At 37.8% G+C, this 18,472-nt stretch overlaps 1 protein-coding gene across 2 annotated transcripts in view; it reads left to right on the top strand.

The window, feature by feature from the left end:
* Window positions 1–18,472, top strand: part of CNTNAP2 (contactin associated protein 2) — a 1,098,090-nt gene that overhangs the window by 351,168 nt on the left and 728,450 nt on the right. For both annotated transcript variants that reach the window (XM_085320206.1, XM_085320205.1), the window contains exon 3: window positions 16,321–16,514. In XM_085320206.1, coding sequence (XP_085176332.1) covers window positions 16,321–16,514 — 194 coding nt within the window. The remainder of the gene's footprint in view (window positions 1–16,320; window positions 16,515–18,472) is intronic.

Raw genomic sequence — 18,472 nt, 5'->3', positions numbered from 1 at the left:
ATTGTTGATTTCACCTTGCTCTCTTTCATATTTCTGGATGATGCTATCTTCCTCTCCTTTGTATGTATGTTAAGACTCACTTTAGTAGAGATAAATCTTAAATGCACRTGAACACGCATACATACGTGTATATGAAAGAAAGAAGTGCACCAACTCATACTCAGTAAGATCACTTATTCTTCAAAACTTTARCATTATGCAGGCCTTGTATACTCAGTTAAAAGTGGATRGTGAAGGAGGAGGGTGAAGAATGGAGTATTGTAAGTTCCCATTCAGAGCTTTTTGAGGAAGAGAAAATCCCTTCCTCAAGTAAGAAAAAGAATAATTTTCTTTTATTACATTATCGCTGTAGGTGAGAAAACTTGTGGTTTGTGCAGAATGGTGGATGACTATAACACTTCAGGGTGAGAAGCTATTGGTGTAATGAAGAAGCAATAGTTTAGTTATGCTCACTTAGATATAAAAAAGCTGTTATTTATAACTACTTCTTCCCTGTACAGAGATTTGTGCTGTAGAATAGCTGAGGACCAAGCAGTTCTCAGAAGAAACGTGAATGGTAGTTAACCCTCTCCTCTCACTACTTACCCTGTTTCTTTTTCTATTTCTGAACTGGTCCATTTGCTTAGTTGTGTCTAGATAGGATAACACTGTTCTGAACTGAACATCTTTGGTAGTTTGGCTAGAAACAACTAAACTTGAAGAAACAGGCGAATATCAATAATCAGCTTTTGTCTCCTTGGAACCATAAAACCTTCTGACCGCCTCTAGGTTGGAATTATATTTCCTGATTGYGGTGACAGCATTTGTTCGAATGGCCAAAAGTTGTATTTTAGATGTCTTTGCCTTTCCGTGTTGATTAGTGTCAAATTGAGCATTCCTGCTGGGATTTTGTCCACGTTATTCCAGGTGAACTAATTCTGCCTTGGTTAAGAAAGTTATCAGAAATGATCTGATGTCTGTAAAGATCTAAGTGTTGCAGAGTATGTAAAAATAGGCACTTGACCTTGTCTATTAATTACATAGTATTTATAGGTCAGGAATGAGTAGATGCAAGTCATCTTATAGCTRTAATGGTACCTACTTCCATTACTGGCTTTTTACCTTTTATTAGTAGAGACTCAGCGATGTGAAGATGACTTGTCTTTGGGAGAGTAATCAGGTGGCATACAGCAATGCTGCAAAAGGGGAGTAAGCAAGACAGTTGTTGAGCAAAACAGGATACTGCTTTTGCTGGGCAGGAAACATTGAGTATAGAATAGTGCTGCACAGAGCRGATTTTATTTGACTGTCTGTCAAATGTAAAGTATATTAGACAATTTTTAAATAYATGGCTGGGCCAAGCTCCTTTTGATTTGCACTGAAAGACATAGTGCATGAGCAGTTTTATTTTCTTCAGTAYTAAGAAGTTGCATGTCACTTAAGTCAGGGAAGAATTTTCAGCAAGGCTAGTTCTGGGATTATTTGATTTATTGGCTATAAGAGCTGGGCAGCAGCATTACCATAACACACTTTGGGTATGTGGAGATATGCGTTGATTTCTAGGGTTTTGTTTTGTTTGTTATTCTGATTAACCAGTTTCTAAGTTAAGCCAAGATAGCGCTCGGTTATTGGGAAGAAAATGTTGCAYGCCAAATTTAAAAATAGCAGTTATTGAGAGACAAGAGAAGCAATCACAGCTATTAATTATGAGCCTAATTAAGGTGAGCAATTGCCAAGTTACTTTAATGAGCTTCTAATTTCAAGGTAAAAGCAAACTTTATGYTTTAAGATCATCTAGAATTTTGCATATAAATAGTGGTGATGAATCATYGGATTTAGATCTTTGTCTTCTGTTGAAAGCCTAATGAATGGGAAATTCAGCTAARGTGGTAGCCTACAAGGAATTGACCTGCAGTGGCAGTTTGAGCCACATCTGAGAAGCCGTCATTGTGAAGGAGTATTATTCCTAGAGACTGAAGCAGAGACATTAGGAACTGAGTTGGAATTGGCAATAACTTTAAATGCTCCAGCTTCAAGGTTCCTGYTAGACTGACTTAGGATGAACCCTTGCCTAGGATGCTTTTTCTATAGCTGCCTCTTCCGAGGTCTAGGCACCTTGCCATAAACACATGGCCCAGGCCACCCTTTGAGCAAAGCTGCTAGGTTACTGGCTCGCTAGGTCTGCCACCACTCTTGCTGTGCGCTTAGCTTGTTCTCTTTTATCTGGTGCCCCTGCCTGAGGCTGGAGTTGCAATGCTCTGGGGAAATCCATGGGCCCATCCAATTGCATGGGYGAGGGTTTTGGGCTCCTCAGACTGCTCTACTAAGGCCAGGAAGGGAGTCGAAAGGGACGGCAGAAGTTAACTGTGAGAAAGAAAGAAGACAGAGTGCCCGAAAGCAGTTGATTTACAATACGGACAGAGATTCAGAGCTCGTTGAAGAGTAGCACTGGGACTGGAAAGCAGCAACTGCGGACAAGTTTCTTGCTTGATAGAGATAGCAACTCCAGTGCTCTTGCTTTCCTAGAACTGCTAAGCTGTGTCATTTTCAAGTTACCTGAAAAGAGCTTCTCCCCTTTCTTTCAGAGAACAGGAGGTGGAGAGTGCGCTCTTGGTTTAGTGCATTACTGATAGCTGYTCCTGCTTTGTGTGTGCAGACTGTTGCACGTGCTTTTGACTGGCCGTGTAATTGCAAGAATTTATCTTCTGCGTAGTCTAACGCAACTCATACAGCACACTTAGAAGTCTAGCTATAGAAGTGCTCACCATTTCAGAAACTGACTGTACTTTGCAAGCAAGGAAATCGAAGGCTGTAATCATGGCTTTTATCTTGTATRTTTGCCCTGAGAACCTTAAAAAGGTCTAAAGATTACAGCTAAAGAACAGGATGCTGCTGATCAGAATAATGAACAGCGTTGTGGGATTTCAGCTGTCTGTCAAGGTCCGATTACAGGAATTAATTTAATCATGTATTTTATTATCTGTAATACATACAAATTAACTGTTTTAGTTTAAAAATCKTCCAATTAAATATAGATATTAATTTAGATATTAATTATTCATAATACTGGAAGGCCCTTATTAACATTTTGCAGAAGTCCTTCACTACCTACTAACTGTTCTCCCTGCTTCTTCCTTGTGTATTAAACAAGCAATAACATAGTGTCTTGTGACATGGAATACTGAGAAAGAGCTTGAGTGGTGTAATGGTGTCTCAACAGGAGCTGATAGCATTAATTTAAAATATAATGTTAATGTTAGAAATTCAGTGTGGACTGCTATTACAGGTGACAATTGAAACTGCAGTGTAATGACTATCAGCAGTGTAATGACTATCAGCAGTAATAGTCCAGCTGACAATTCTTGAATGCCTATGAGCATGTAAGGTCTAGAAAAACTTAATTTGAAAAGATATGCCTGGAGTTTTGGTATTGATCAAAGTGTTGGTAAATATATGCAGAATTTTAAATAATGAGCGTACTCAACATTCTGGCAAGCAGTATCTGAAGCATGCTTCCCCTCCCTATTCCCCACAAATAAACAAAAATTAGGCACTTGTTTAGGTGTTCAAGACATTTTGAGCTGTTTTGACAAAATTAATAGATACTAATTTAATTGTAAAATGCAATATGAAAGTTAGAAAGAGGAGACAAACAGCCTTGTTTGTAAATGTGTGGAAACTAATTGGGACCCTAAATTCCATATATTTTGCAGGCAAGCTCAGCACATAGGTCCCTTTCTGCTTTTGACTTAATATTTAAAGGAGARGTTTTGTCTCTCTTACTATAATTTACATGGAAAATATAAGGTAGGTTCCTACCTGACCGTGAATGCAGATCTGTTTTAATGGAGCTGCACTGACATACAGTGGCTATTGAAATGATATGGTAAACAGCTTTTAAGAAATTAGGAAGAGCTTTACAAAGTAGTTGTCATCTGATACCACTGTCTGCTTCAAACTGAAGGAATATGATGCACGTTCTCCTCTGGATAATGTTGTTAGGATACTGCTAGGAAAGAAAAAATATGTTAAAAAAAAATAGAGCTGCAACGTATTTGTTTTTATTCCTAAAGGGACCCTCAGGCCAGAGTTCATAAATGTGTTCCTTGTGTTTTATTAAGCTAATGTACCATGTCTGCATTTTATTTCTTTTTTTATTCCTAGAGGAATGATACTCTTAAACTATCTCTGTTTGAAAGAATAGAATATGCTTCTAGAACATAGAATTGATCATTAAGTTTTCCTTTACTAAGCAGATGGATGAACCTGTGCAGTGAGGTTTGGCTCCCTTATCTAAGCATTTCTTTGGAAGAAAAACCTGTTTTTTGAAGGGAAAACCTAAAGATAAAGTTAACATTTCATAACAGTTATCCACTATACTGGGAAAAAGAAAACAACAGCAAAAACAACAACAAMAAAAGATTTTTGTCATGCAACTTTTCAGTTTATTCATTAGTCATGTGCTTGCTACAGTCTTTTAGAATCCCTGGAAGTGTTCAGAAACTCAGTTTAATGGTAGAATAATGTCTAAATACTGTAAAAGACTGTGTGAAGATGCTTCCCCTTGTGCTGCAGGTACAAAGAGCCAGCTCAGCTCCTCTTTGCTTTGGGAGCAGGAGCTCACATACTTTGGCTTTCTCACAAAGTTTGTTCCCAAGGTAAGAGCCCTTTTACATGGGAGAAGACAGATCTTTTAGGGGCTGTTTGTATTTATTGCTTTGTAAATCAGTATTTCCATCAAATACCAGTAGTGGGACTCTACGTCACAGCTGTTTCCAGGACCTCACATTCCRGAAACAGATATCCACGGCTAAAGGGAAGCGGGACCGTACAATAAAAATATCAGCAAGAAAAATTTAAAAAGACTTTATGCCGGTAGTAAGCTGGTGGCTGTGGTGAGGGCGTTGCTAAATTTGGTGTAGCGTGCAGTAGTTTTGGTGGTAGGTAGGAATGGAACCTGTCAATGTATTCCACGGCTTAATCCATACCCTGCTAATGGAAAGAGGTCTTTTCACTTCGGTAGCTTTAGGATCAAGCATTTAGTTGGCAGTTATCTGTGTGTTTTGTTTTGTTTTTTTGTTTGTTTTTTTTTAATCCTAGGCAGGAGTTCAGCAAGGTTATGCTGAAATTCATCAGCTTGATTGAAAAATGTGTAATAAGCATTGCTGTGCTTTTTAGAGCACTTGGATAAATGTGGAGATATTGGATGGAGATGGAGATCATGTAGTTGCTTGGTTCCTGAGGCTTGCCGCTTTAAAAACCTGCAGCTTCAGTGTTGGAGAAACTTGTCACTGTGGAGCTGGCATGATGGAGTGTAACACATTCTTACTAGATGTAATCCTTCAGCCTATGACTGTAGCTCCAGGGATGTTAAAACAGTAGCTTGTACCACGTTTTAGATGACTTTCCATGCTGCATGACAATGCACAGACTTAGAACGTGAAAATGCTATGAAGGTTGAGGAAAATCAGTGGCAACTGATTGCTGTCACTCTGCATTTGAGGGTTTTAATATTAAGAGTAGGAAGGTAACGCTCCTGCTAAGATATTGACTGTGGCACAAACACAAGTTGTGCCACAAGAGGTGTGACAGAGGACTTGAAGTCTGTAAGTAAAGATGGTGTAGAAACCTTACCCCCCAAATAATCAGGTCAGGCTACCTTAGCATTGCTAAGTCAGAGGGTAAGACTTTGCCGTAAGATTCCTTAAGACTCAGGATTAACAGCAGATATTTTTCCCTCCTTCATTCTTTCAAAAAAAGACCTGTGTTTAAAGTGATATCCTGACCGTAACACACACAATTAGTATATCACACTTTCCATTCTTAAGCTGTGTGTTTTTTGCCTRTTGAAGATCTTTTTATAGTGCAATAATCACAGGATTCAGTTTTTATAGTATTTTTGCAAAGGAGGTTTGTGCTTTAGAAGCTYATACCATAAGGAATGCTCCCACTGTTCCGGCTGCAGTCTTCAATAAGAACGGTGTCAGCGTAGCTGAAGGCAGAAGATAAGGACCAGCTTCCTGTGATAGCGGGTAAAAGTGAACTGAGGGAGCACGAACRGTACGGAAAAGCTGTCATACAGTTGCATGAATGTCCCCGGGCATTCTCTCTTGAGCTGCAATACCATTCCACGCTTCCATGTGTGCTCGGCAAGTGGAAGTTACCTTGAAGTTTGTTACAAGACTTTTTTWAAAAAATATATTATAATCGATGTTTTTAAACTCTGTGCTGCTTGAACTTTGCATTCTCATTAACTCATTTTAACCAAAGTCCTAGTAGGATTTCATTCTCTAGCTAGCTCTAATGTGTTAGATTAGTTAACATCTGATATTATTAAGAGTACTGTTATTTTTATTAGTGTTATGTGTTTTAACTTTTTCTGCAGGCCTTATCCCCACATAATTCCCATGTGATAATTTTGTGTATGTTGTGATGTTTTGGCCCTAAAGAGGATAAACTCCTGAGAGAATAGTCAGTATCTATTAGAAGTTTTCTATAGACCTCGGGCAAATCATTGCCCTATAACGTCATGTTTTGCAGTGGTGTAGTCCTATCTTGAAATGAACATATTTTGTAAATTAGAATAAAATTGTTCTACCCTTTTTGTTGCAACTATACATATGGTATTAGTAAGTACTTTGCTATTAGCAAAATAGAAACCATAATATGAGCTTTAATCATCATCATGGATACAGTCGAGTAATTTAAGAGCATAATATATTTTCCTAATGGAGAAAGGATAGGCATCTGGGCAAAGAAGTTATTTAGTGAGCTTTGCTAAAGGCAGAGAAACTGCAAAAATCAGCTGTATACTTGATTTCAAGACTCAGCTTGCAATTCASAATACTGTGCTTCTGCCTGTTAGAAGAAAAACAGGTGCAGGAAACACACTTATTAATGTAAATTAAACAATATTGGTAACTTACATGATACTGAAAACATMAGAATAYTTGGAGTATCACTAGCGAGTTACATCTCAAAAATATTTCYWACTATTAACTGATCGATGGTGCAGGTAAGGAAAAAGCTCAGTCTGTTCTGCAGCCCTGCTGTCTATATAGCTGCACCAGTGGTAGTGCAATGATGGCACAAATAAGAAAATAATGTAGCTCCCTCTAGCTGTTAATTTTATAGCTTATTTGTATACAGAAAGGATGCAGGCAGTGGGGTTTTTTTTTAGTATTCGGAAACTTGCAGTAAAGATGACATCCGTGCTCCCCTCTGCCAGTTAGTTTTGTTTCAGAAAAGCGAAAATGCTTTACGAGAATTTATTGGCTTCATTTGCATTTCCTGTGGGAAGTTATCAAAATCTGTCCTTGTGATTTTAGCACTCTGTAGTACTTGAGAAGGAGGGAATGAGGTTGTCTGAAAAAATATTTCAGACTGCTTTGTTAGCAATTCTGAATTTTAAGAAATAATCATGATTTAGGTTGGAACCGGATTCTGTGAAATACTTAAAAGATTGAGATTCAGGACTGAAATTCTGAGCAGATGGAAAACATGTTTATACAGAGGAAAAGTTGGTTTAAACTGAGTAGGAAAACTGAGGGGAAATCTTCAACGTGAGCATGCTTTTGAGTATTGTTTTYTCGCAGAGTCTAGAAGAAGAAGAGTAAAATAAAACCGATCAAAATGTACAAAGTGAAAAAGAGGTAAGAAAAGCGAACGTCGCTTGGGTTCTGCCGTGATTCGGGGCCGGAGCGAGTGTTACGGGTATTGGTAGCAGCAGGCAAAGTTGATTCTTCGCTGGCAATCGCCGAGGGATCTGGGCTTCAGAAGTGCTGTGGTTAAGGGCCCGAGCAAGGCCGGGTCGTTTTCGGTGCTCGCTGGGCTCGGAGCCTTTCGGAGCGCTGGGCGCGATGAGCAGAGCAGCGCGAGGGAGCRGTCGCTGATACGAGAAGAGCTGGCTGGGGGAAACGGAGACGAAGACGCTTGGAGTAACAAAAATCAAATAGTGACAAGATAATGTAATAAAGCAATTGTGCAGCTTTTCTTTGCTATTGTTAACAGCGAGCGTTTCAAGACAGCCTTGTTTGCTGGAATACTGATATTATTACTGGAATACTGATGTACACCAAAAACTCAGCAGGAGAAACTTTATTCGCTACAGGATCTTGCTCAGCAGGTCTCTGCCAGACGCTGAGGCTCAGGTTTGGTATTTTTTTTATCRCTTGTCACAGAGTGAGTTGTCTAAGACTGAATTACGACATTTAGTTGTGGTGGATGTACAGTCATTTGAGGGGGAAAAAATTACCAAGATGGGTCAGAATATCATAATTTAACTTGCAGAAATTTGACTTTGCCTTTCATCACTTTGTGGGCTGCTGCACTGACAGGAATCAGACTGCTTAGGCGACTGAAGTGTTTAGGCATCTTACTCCAGTTGAAATTAGTATGAATTGGGTGAAGAAATACCGTAATAAATTTGTCTGCGACTGGAATCCAGATGCAAACCACAGTGTGTTCTGCCCGTTACCGTGGCCCACGTTGGGTAGTTCCTCGTAACAGCTGCGRTATCTCCTGATAGCGACAAAGTGCTGTGAACGTGGTTCCATCAAAGTCRATAAACCTTCGCTGTTCGCTAGCCGATGATCTGACCCTCAGTAAAATCTTGGATAAGAATCTGCTAAACCGGGGCTAGTTTGCTCCACGTCAGTGCTATGTCTAAYGGGCAGCAATGTCTGCTCTCCGTTAGATACAGGTGTGGTAGCTCTTGCGAGAGGTATGACTGGAGGTGTTAGGCAGCCGCCAGTGCTGCAGTGCGTAAGCATGCGATGGAAGACTTGTGCYCTTGCTCTTGAAAAGCAGATGCGAGGAGAGGACGTCGTCTGTACTTCCTCTCTTGTGTCCTCTATGCCACTGTGGTTATTTTGTATGCAAGTGGTTTGCATGCCAGGGTGCAGTGATCCATTGCTTTGCCTCAACTTTCTATCTGAAAACAAGAAAACACCTCGTGGAGAAGCAGCTGCTTGATGCCTTGAATACAGATGATGTGCGCAGAGTATTTAAATCTCTTCCAAGTTTTAAGATTCCATTAGGATGCAGTTGTGAATGAACTGCTTTTTGCATATGTAATTAGAAAGCAGAACAGATGGGAAAGGCATAGTTTAAAGTGATGTGTTCATTAAAATAACCAAAGCTGCTAAGTATTTGTTCCCCAACAGCAGATTCTGGATATGAGACTACTCAGGCTTAGGATTTTTTTTCCCCCTGTTTTGAGTTCAATGGCTGTGAATGACATCTTTTTTTTGCAATGTTTTTATTGTTAGATATAACCACTGTTTCTTAGGGCAGGTTGGTCACTCATTCCCTCTTACAGAGTTTGTGCTCAGTTAAGATATATTGGGAATCAGTGGGTATTAAGAAGCAGACACTATATCAGGGGATTTATTTTAATTGCATTTACTGTAAGAAAGACCTGTTGGGATTTCAAAAAATAATATAGTGATTTTAATTTTCTTTTAAAAAAAGATCTATGTAGACTGTATCCAAATAACTAATGTTATCCCTTGGGTTATTTTCACTCTTAACTTTCAACTTTTTGAATTAAAATGAATCAATTTTAAGAAATATAATTTAGTATTCTTTTTTCCCATTACCTACTTTTTTTTCTTGGTGGATGAGAAGTTTTTTAAATTAGTCTACCAATATCTAAAAATATTTGCTAGAATAACAAAGCGCTTATMCTTTCTTTTGTTCTCTCCTCCTCTCACGCTGCCCCRGAACCTAAGCTATATATATATATRTGTTTATGTTTTATGTAATTTAGGAAAATGGAAAGTATACTTTATCAGGGAGTGTAGGCTATGTCAWGGGAAGACACTGATAAGTGCTACTAGAAATCAGTAGGAATATTCCTGTTGACTACTAATAGGAAAGGCTGGCATGCTGCCTCAGCCTTTTGGAAGTCRAGGCTGACGGTAATACTGACCACCCTGTAGACTTACAACTTTAGTCTTCCATTGAAGCAACTAAATTTGGAGTACGAATATCGGCCTGTCCCATCTTCTGTTATYCCTGCAAAATGAAGTTCATGAATTTTATAGGGAACTTAGAGCTTTAAGGCTTGCTTGAGCCCAGCTCTTGCTGCACCTTTGGAAAGTTGCTCTTGGCGAGTTAGACCAAAGTTTGGATCTAATTTGATGTTTACTAAAAATGTGGCCTAATTTTGGGTAGGCTTCTAATAATGATTTCTGGAGAGGAAAATATTTGGTTGTCATTTCTGTCGTCATCTTTCTTTTTCTTGATATTTAACTTTTACAAGATAAACATAGATCATTTAAAATAGAGGAGGGTGACTGTAATCATGCTGCTGTTGTCTCAATATTTCCTGCCTTCTCGGTATCAACCTTTGCTTCTTCTGGAGAAAAATGTTCATAATTAGACCACCATCAGCTTTGTCCATGGCTTTGTCTGTAATTGCATCGCTCTTGTCACCTGCTAGAAGGAAGAACTTCTCAAATATGCGAAGCAAGTCCCTACCCTTAAGCTAGGGATTGGATTAAAAATCTCAGTTTACCTAGGAGAGCAGATGGATACAAGAAATGTAACAGTTTATGTTATTTTTAGTAAGGAAATCATGAATGTTCTTCTGTGCTAGTATCAAGAAATRAATTTTTCCATTAGCAGAAGAGCTCTGTGTAAGGGTTGCCTCTCTTTTACCTTGTATTAGGTAGAGGCCTCTAACAAGGATCTTGCTGCAAACAGCATGAAATTTAAGGTGTTTAGTCATCTTAGACTTTGATACGTGCATAACTTTTCTCAGTGTGACTAGGCCCACTCACTGCTGAGATGCTGTTTGCTGTGTATGAAGTTAAATGTGTAAATTTTTTTCATCTTTATACACACCAGTGTCTGCAATGTTATGGATAAACATGAAAAGACAAGCCAGAAATGGAAGCTACTACTGATGTGCATGTTTCCAAAATCCTACTTAAATATAACCTATGCCAGCAATGCAGGTTTATGCATTTCAGAAGTTCAGGTCTTTAATATTAAAGCTGTCTAGGGTACTGTAGCAAATGACTGCCTGTATTTTCTCTGAAGAGCAGTCAACGAATGATTTCAAGATTTCAAAGTTTTCGTCTTTGTCTTGGTTTATCTCTTATGTAGAGGCATGACAAGCAATGTCTTGGAAAATAGAGAGGTATCAAACAATATTGATTTTATGCTGTTGCAGTGACCTAGAAAGTGTTATTGCTCATTGAAAAATTGATTTGTGTTTTTCCCATAAAAATAAGCAGAATCCAACTCTAAGGCTTTTTCTAGGTATGTATACATAGTTATTAAAAAGATATATCCTTGGTTTCCTTTCTGAGATTAGAGAAGTAAACCCTTGACTTATGACTACCACRAATTCAAATCTTCTGTGTAGTTGTTCATTGTTTGTTTTCTGATGTAATTTCTGGGTAAGGGTCTGTTCCTTCTTTCATTCATTTCTTTGAAGCCTTTTATTGCTGATTTGAGAAAGAGTAGAAGACTAGGCTTACTGCAGTACTGGTGTTTTATTTTGTGATTTGAAGTAGGGAATAATCAAGTGTGACTAAAACAAGAATTGATTCTGTTAGTGGGAATTAATCTTTCTTATTTCAACTAAGAATGAAGATGAAGGTGCCAAAACATTACAAGAAAGAAGGTTTCTAACCAAAATGGATCAGAATGAGAGTTTCAGAAATCATCACTGTGTGTCTCATAGATCTGGAGCTCAGAAGCGTATGGTAGTTCAGAAGAAAATCTAAGATCTGTAAGACTACCTCAGTTTTGATATTACTGAAATTTATCTGGGGGAATTGTGGGAAGGCAAGGCCAACTCATCATGTAGACTTTCTTAGTATGCTGTAAATGGGAAGTACCTCTCAATTTTGAATAGGAATTTGAAATGCATAATTAATTAAATGAGAAAGTTATATATAGTGTTAGTCATGACATTTTGCAAAAATACACTCATGTTAACTTATTCTTAGAACTATATATTTAGAGAGAGGTGGTTTTTCATGTCATTTTCAGTCGCACACAGTGAATCTGTAGAAAAAAATCCAATAAAAATATGAAAGCCATTTAGGCTTTCTTAATTAAAAAAAATAGGAATTTCAAGTTGTGTTGTAATGATGTTAAAATTGTCTTTTTGTGAATTCTTTTTTAAGCAATTTTCTCCACTTTCGGAAAAATCATGAAAGGATTTCAAGTTCTAAATCCTTAGCATTCCAAATATAGTTCTATGCATCTCTGTGTAGCTTCAGTATTTTTTTTTTTCAAGGATAGACTCATCTTGGTGCACATTGTTTGGTCARTCTGCAGTAGGAAGAGATCAAATGACTTCCTGCAGCTTGTTTTGAAAGTAAGGCTTAACAAAATCTTTCATAACTGTCTCCTTTCATCACTGGCATGCTCTGGCCAATTTTGCTGCTTCAGATTTTTAGAGTTTTTTCCTGTATAGGCAAGTTTCTTGGATGTGGAAAGATATAAGGGCCACTAGATTTGATGTTGACTTTTACTATTGCTGAACTTACAGTTCTTATAGTTCTCTTATTTATTGTCAGAGTTGCATATAGTCGTTCTTTCTCAAGTTGAAGTCGGTTGCTGTATTTGTGGTATAGAGTCCAGTACAAATAAGTATTGAATGACTCTTAATATCACTGAGTTAGTTATTTTAGCCACTGAGTGGGTGAATGCATTTAATCACATCCAATTCTAGACTAGAATAAAAATAAAAGTAGGAAGGAGATACTCTCTGCAACTTTACTTATGTCAGTTTTGCTACCAAAAACCCCATATATGCTCATTATGTCTTAAATGAAAGTAAACTACATTATATGCATGTCTCATGTCTTTTAGTTTCTTCATAGTTCTGATATCTTTCTAATCATTTGTAATTCAGATTGATTTCATAGCGTGGGATGTACTTTGTGGCAATTTACACTAAAAGAAGTACATGAAGTTCCTTATTAGCACATCTTAAAAAACATGCATTCAGTGTCTTTTTCTGCCAAAAAAAAAAAAAAAAAAAAAAAAAAAAAGAATGTGTATCATAAAATGAAGAATATAACTAGTAACCATTAAAAATGATTTCCAGCAAGGTGTGAAGAATAAAACTCTGAATAACATGTATTCGGCAGGTTTCATTTACTATTGCGACTTCACTAGAAAGCAGTGCTCACTGCAAAGTATGAAAATGTTGGCTATTTTGCCTGTTCCTTAAAGTAATTCATTATTCTGCCATAATACACAAGCTATAAAAGCAAGTACATTTCTAACATACTGCTGTATAGAGAAAATCTGTTTTGATTTTCCAAATTTGCCACCCCTGTAGGAAGGGAGAATATGTTAAGCATCTTGGTTTTAGTTACTCCTCTATGGCCTTTCCAATATGAAGTGATTGCAATGAAGAAACTATCTTCATTCAACAAAGCATTTAACAATATGCTGAGCTGTAGGTGCGTACTGGTTTCTAAGGGTGAGAGATGTTGGTACCTGCTTAGCGTGAATCTTATTTTGCTTGTTTGCTGAATGGGGACGTAAATGTGCTTAAAATCCTTTGATGAATTCAGGGCTTCTGCAAGGATCTCACAGGGCTGAAAATTTATATAATCCAACTTTCTTCTGGGTTATTCCAGAGTGCGTACGTGTTAAAAGAAGAAGGGTCTTTGTTAATCTTTGAATCAATAAAAGTTGCACGAGTAATCAGCTCCCCCAAATTACACTGCTTGATGAATCAAACAGTAAGAGGAAACTTTTTCTATCGATTCCCGCAGTGTGTTTCTGGCAAACGTCTGACACCTGCCCTCCCCTTCAGGCTGGTCACCAGTCCCTTTCCATGCTGATCTGCTAAGCACATTTAGCTAGAATTGAATGCGTTCATCCTTCRTTCTTCTGGCTTTTCTCTTTGCTTTTCTGCTGAGACAACTTTTATGTATTTATTGCAGGAAGGCAAATGTGGWACTGAGGTAGAGAATTAGGTCAAGAAGCCAACGGAATAGGATCTTCTGCTCCTCTTTGCAACACTGACTAAAAGTCTTGTTTCTCACTTATTAATATAATGGATTATAAGAYAATTTGTCCTGCTCCCGTGCTTCCATTTGATATCTTAGGTGTGATGATCACGTAACCACGTTCACCTTTTGTCAGATGTGGCATGGAGAATATTTACCATCTCTTCTCAGATTACCAAAAATGGGAAAATTAATCTTAGTTCCTGTTTTTCCAAACTKTTCAATTGCTTTCCAAAGCCCAACAGCATTTTACAAAGCCTGAGTATGTTTATCAGTTCCAAAGGSCAAATTCTGGCATCGGTAGCATAAACATACTAAAAGAAGAAATTATGTTATTACAGTTTAATTATAACTATACTTTTTTCTTATAAATGTGCATAACAAAATCTGCTGTTTATCACACATATAAAAAGTGTATGAAACAAGATCTATTTTAGCTATGTTCCAGTTCCAGTGGATATCCTTTCTGAGCAATTGCATTGCCGAAGGGCGTTTCAGTGACGGATGTAGTCAGTTCTGCAATTCCCAGTAACTTTTGAACGCTGATGTTATCGAGCCTTACTTGTGCTGGACCCACGAAGGGGGCTCTCTTCCAGAAATGGCTTTGAGATAGGAGCACCTCCTCGTCACTCGTGTGCCACCAGTCTAAGACAGGCCAACTGGAAGGAGCTCTTTAGCAGAAAAAGGGACTTCACTGCTGGTACCACAAATATGTGGATATAAATCCTCCAGTCTCTGCGCACCGTAGACTTAAGGAGCTCTTTTCCGTATTTTCTATTTTTAAATGACCTATTGCTATTCTTTGCAAAAGTAGGTCAAGTTTGAACTTGTGAGTGTGTGGGAATGCTTTTTCCTGTGAATGCTTTTAATAACGGTTTAAATGTTACTCCATACTCCTAATTAATTCTCCTAACATTGCTGGATGTAATTACCTGTAGTGCAGGGACAGTTCACCTACCGTAAACCTTAAAAATTGTTGCCAAAATAGATGTCATAAGGTGAATGCTACATGTTATTTCCAATGAAAGGCAACACCTATGACACAAAATGATCCTGTTGATATCACAACATTTAAATTTCCTATCACCTGTAGCAGATGAATTTTTAGAATTTTCTTAGGCTGAGGCAATGCTGCCGCCTAATGATTGGAGTAGATAAGACACGGTATAGCAAAGAGTTTATTGCTTGGAAATCACGCTAGGTTTGTGACATCAGTTTAAGGCTATGGGCAAAATAGAAAACACACAGTTGTCATAAATTCACAGCATGCTTGACTGTCTGTTTGGATCCATCATAGAAGAACAACCMAAAAAAAAAAAAGTCTTGTAATCATGATAAGTCTTTGTAAAGTTTGTTTCCTGCATCTTAATGTTCTATATTAAAAAAAGGGGGGGGGGGAGGTTCTCTGGTTTTTCTCAATACTGAGGGGATTTTTTGAAATTTCATTTATTCCTAATGTAAATCATTGTTAAATACATCATAATGATGCATACATCATTATAATAATCTGCTTAGTATTTTTATAACGCTGTGAGGTACCAAGCTACAATTTTCCCCTAAATATTTTTTTATTTCAGTAAAATAAGAAATTGCATTCATGTCTTAACGGTACCTTTGTCTATTCATTATTGTCTTTATTTGTTAAGAACAGTTGAATGTGGTCTAATGACTGATAAGCCTCACAGAAGTGTCATCGCTCTATATCGGAATAGAAATTAACTTGAAAGTAATACCGTTAACAGTGTTCTCAATGTACTCTGTGACAACTTGTACCCAAAGCAGATCAAAACTGGAGCCGGTCTTGCAATACCTGCTCCTTTTTCAGTCCTTCTGGGAAAACTTTTTTCAGGCTATGCACTCTACTGAAATAGAGGAAAGTGAAGGGCTTGCTATTGTTTCCTCCCTTTTAATCTATATTATCTCTTTAATGTGAAATGCTGTTGAAAAGGCACACAAAATCCAAAGATTGTTATTGATTTGTGCCAGCTGACTCTAACAAAGGATTTCATGGCAAATTGGTCAACCCTTGAGTAATTATAATTTGGCATAAAGTAATAAACTCTAATTAAGGCATTATAAAGACATTGATTCGTTAGCAGGGCAGCCTATTAAATCATTATAATTATATCATAAAATGATTAAGGCAACAACGTTAATGCATTTGAAGCCTGTCCTAAAGATGCCCCCCCCCCCTTTAAATGTACAATCCTATTTCTCATGTATGCATTCATTTTTTTTTTTTAATTGGACTCCTTTCAGCTGGGCTACCTTCTAGCAGTCATCACCTTTGTACCGAGGTTTCTTCAAGACGAGGGTCTGAGGTTCAAACCTTTCCTCTGTTCTTACTTGGCAGGTGCAGGAGGTTGGTCTCCGTCGGACAGCGACCACTATCAGTGGCTCCAGGTGGATTTTGGGAGCAGGAAGCAGATCAGTGCCATCGCAACGCAAGGCAGATACAGCAGTTCTGACTGGGTCACCCAGTATCGGATGCTCTACAGCGATACAGGGAGGAACTGGAAGCCATACCACCAGGATGGAAACATCTGGGTAAGTCACTGGTGCAAAATGGGAGTGYGTGCTGTAATTAGGTGGTATTTTCAGTTGATTGACTGTTTTCAGGAATCATAGATCTCTTACAACTCTTCAGTGTTGTGTTTTTGGYGAAGGAACAGAGCACAGCTCAGTATGCAACAACTCAGGTTGTAACTGCTGTTGGGAGTCCTGTCCCCAGGTCAGCCAAGCCCATTTGGGCAGATGGAAGATGGTCAGCTTGTGCGACGGCATTATTTTTTGGCTGCTGGTATTCTACAATGAGTTCTCTTGCTTTTTTTTTTCCCTTTTCTTTACTAATTGCGTAAAGTAAACGTGAGATGTGTAGAAAAACAGTTCTGAAAATTCTTCTTTTAAACATAATGTTTCCAAAAGATTTTTTTTCTCTGTGTGGATGCTGAGGAACAGTCTTATAATGTATGCTTTGCTTWATATATTGATGCTACAGGGATTTTTGTGTTATTTTAGAGAAAATAATAAAATTTGGTTTTGTCTTTCGTACTTTTCATGGATAAGCTGCTAATTTCATTGATTTTAATCAGCAACCATTTGTTGATTATTGTAAACAGGTAACTGTCATTTTTCGTCAGCAGAATGGTAGATATCTAACCTCCTTATCCTCATTGTAGTTCTGCAGAAAAATGCTATTGCTCTTCMTGAAACCACAGTAAATTGATAGGCTATTATGTCTCATCAGAAAAGTACTGGAAAAGCCGGCAAGAAAACTTACTGTCATACTATTTTAGATTCATATTTTTGTCAGGTATTTTTTATTGAGTTTTTTTTTAACTATTAAAATGAACTTCAAATAAAGACCATAAGGTGAATGATTTGATCTGTATAATAGAAACTCAATGTGCAGGGTACTACAGCAGTCATTTTTTTTGTTGGATTATTGATTTATTGGAAAAGCCTCATCCATGTGCTAGATAAATTTCTGAAAGAGGGAGGGGAAAAAAGTGAAGAAGGGAAAAAGGAATGAGGAGAAAAATCWGTGGAAACAAAAGCTTGTGCTTAAACTGGGTGAATATAAGAAGTCTCGCTTTCAAGGCCACTTAATGTGCATAAAAATATTTATAGCCTTTAGTGTTTACATTGTCTTAGACATAGGCTTTTTCAAGAACTACAGTTGATATCCTGCAAATGCCTCTCAAGGGACTAGGGAAGAGYTGGCTGAGGGAACGCTATACAAAGCAGTACGGTTTGCCTGAAGAAAAAAAATGTTCTTAATACCTTGACAGGAAAATCTTTAAGCAATATATGACTTGGCTGATTTAGTGGCAGCTCTGACTGTTTCCAAAGTGGYGCACACTTCTGAGGGCTTTGTAGGAAGTCTTCATTCTTATATCATCTCTTAATGTCAGAATACAGAAACTTTCCTGAAAGAATATTCTTAATAATGAATAGAGAAATGAATTATTTGGTGAATTCAGGGGGAGGAGAGGAGCTGATCTCTCCTTGGCCACTGATATCACTTGCAAAAATGTGTAGTTAGTTGCCACACAAATCTGCTACCTGTATTCAGAATACTAAATCATTGGGATGTATTTGGCAAGCTGGTTGCTGCAATACTGTTGTTATTTGTATCCTGCAATTTTTATTCTATTCTAGAAAGACAATTAAAACCAAAGCTGGGATAAGGTAGCGTTATTTTAAAGGATAAACCTGAGCTACTGGTAATAAAAGCAGTTTGGGGGGCTTGACTCTACTACGAACTTCCATAAAACAGCTTTGTTTCTGTTGTCAGATGATGCCGTGTTGTCCGTTTAATCTTGTGTAATAAAAGTATTTGGAATTTCCCTTTGAGTTCGTACCTATTAGAACTATAATGCCCGAAAGAAGGGCAGGGTACGGCCTCTGACTGATGGGCTTCCCCCATCATTCCCGTGCCCAAGTGTCACTGTGTCCTGACAACAGTAAATTTGAAATTAAAGAAAGTGGGGGAAAAAAAAAAG

This window comes from Rhea americana, unplaced genomic scaffold, assembly GCF_003343005.1.
Source record: "Rhea americana isolate MKP2758 unplaced genomic scaffold, rheAme1 scaffold_62, whole genome shotgun sequence".
In the NCBI taxonomy this organism is placed as follows: Eukaryota; Metazoa; Chordata; class Aves; order Rheiformes; family Rheidae; genus Rhea; species Rhea americana.
Note: the sequence above shows the minus strand (reverse complement) of the source record. Positions and strands in the feature narration are given on the sequence as shown.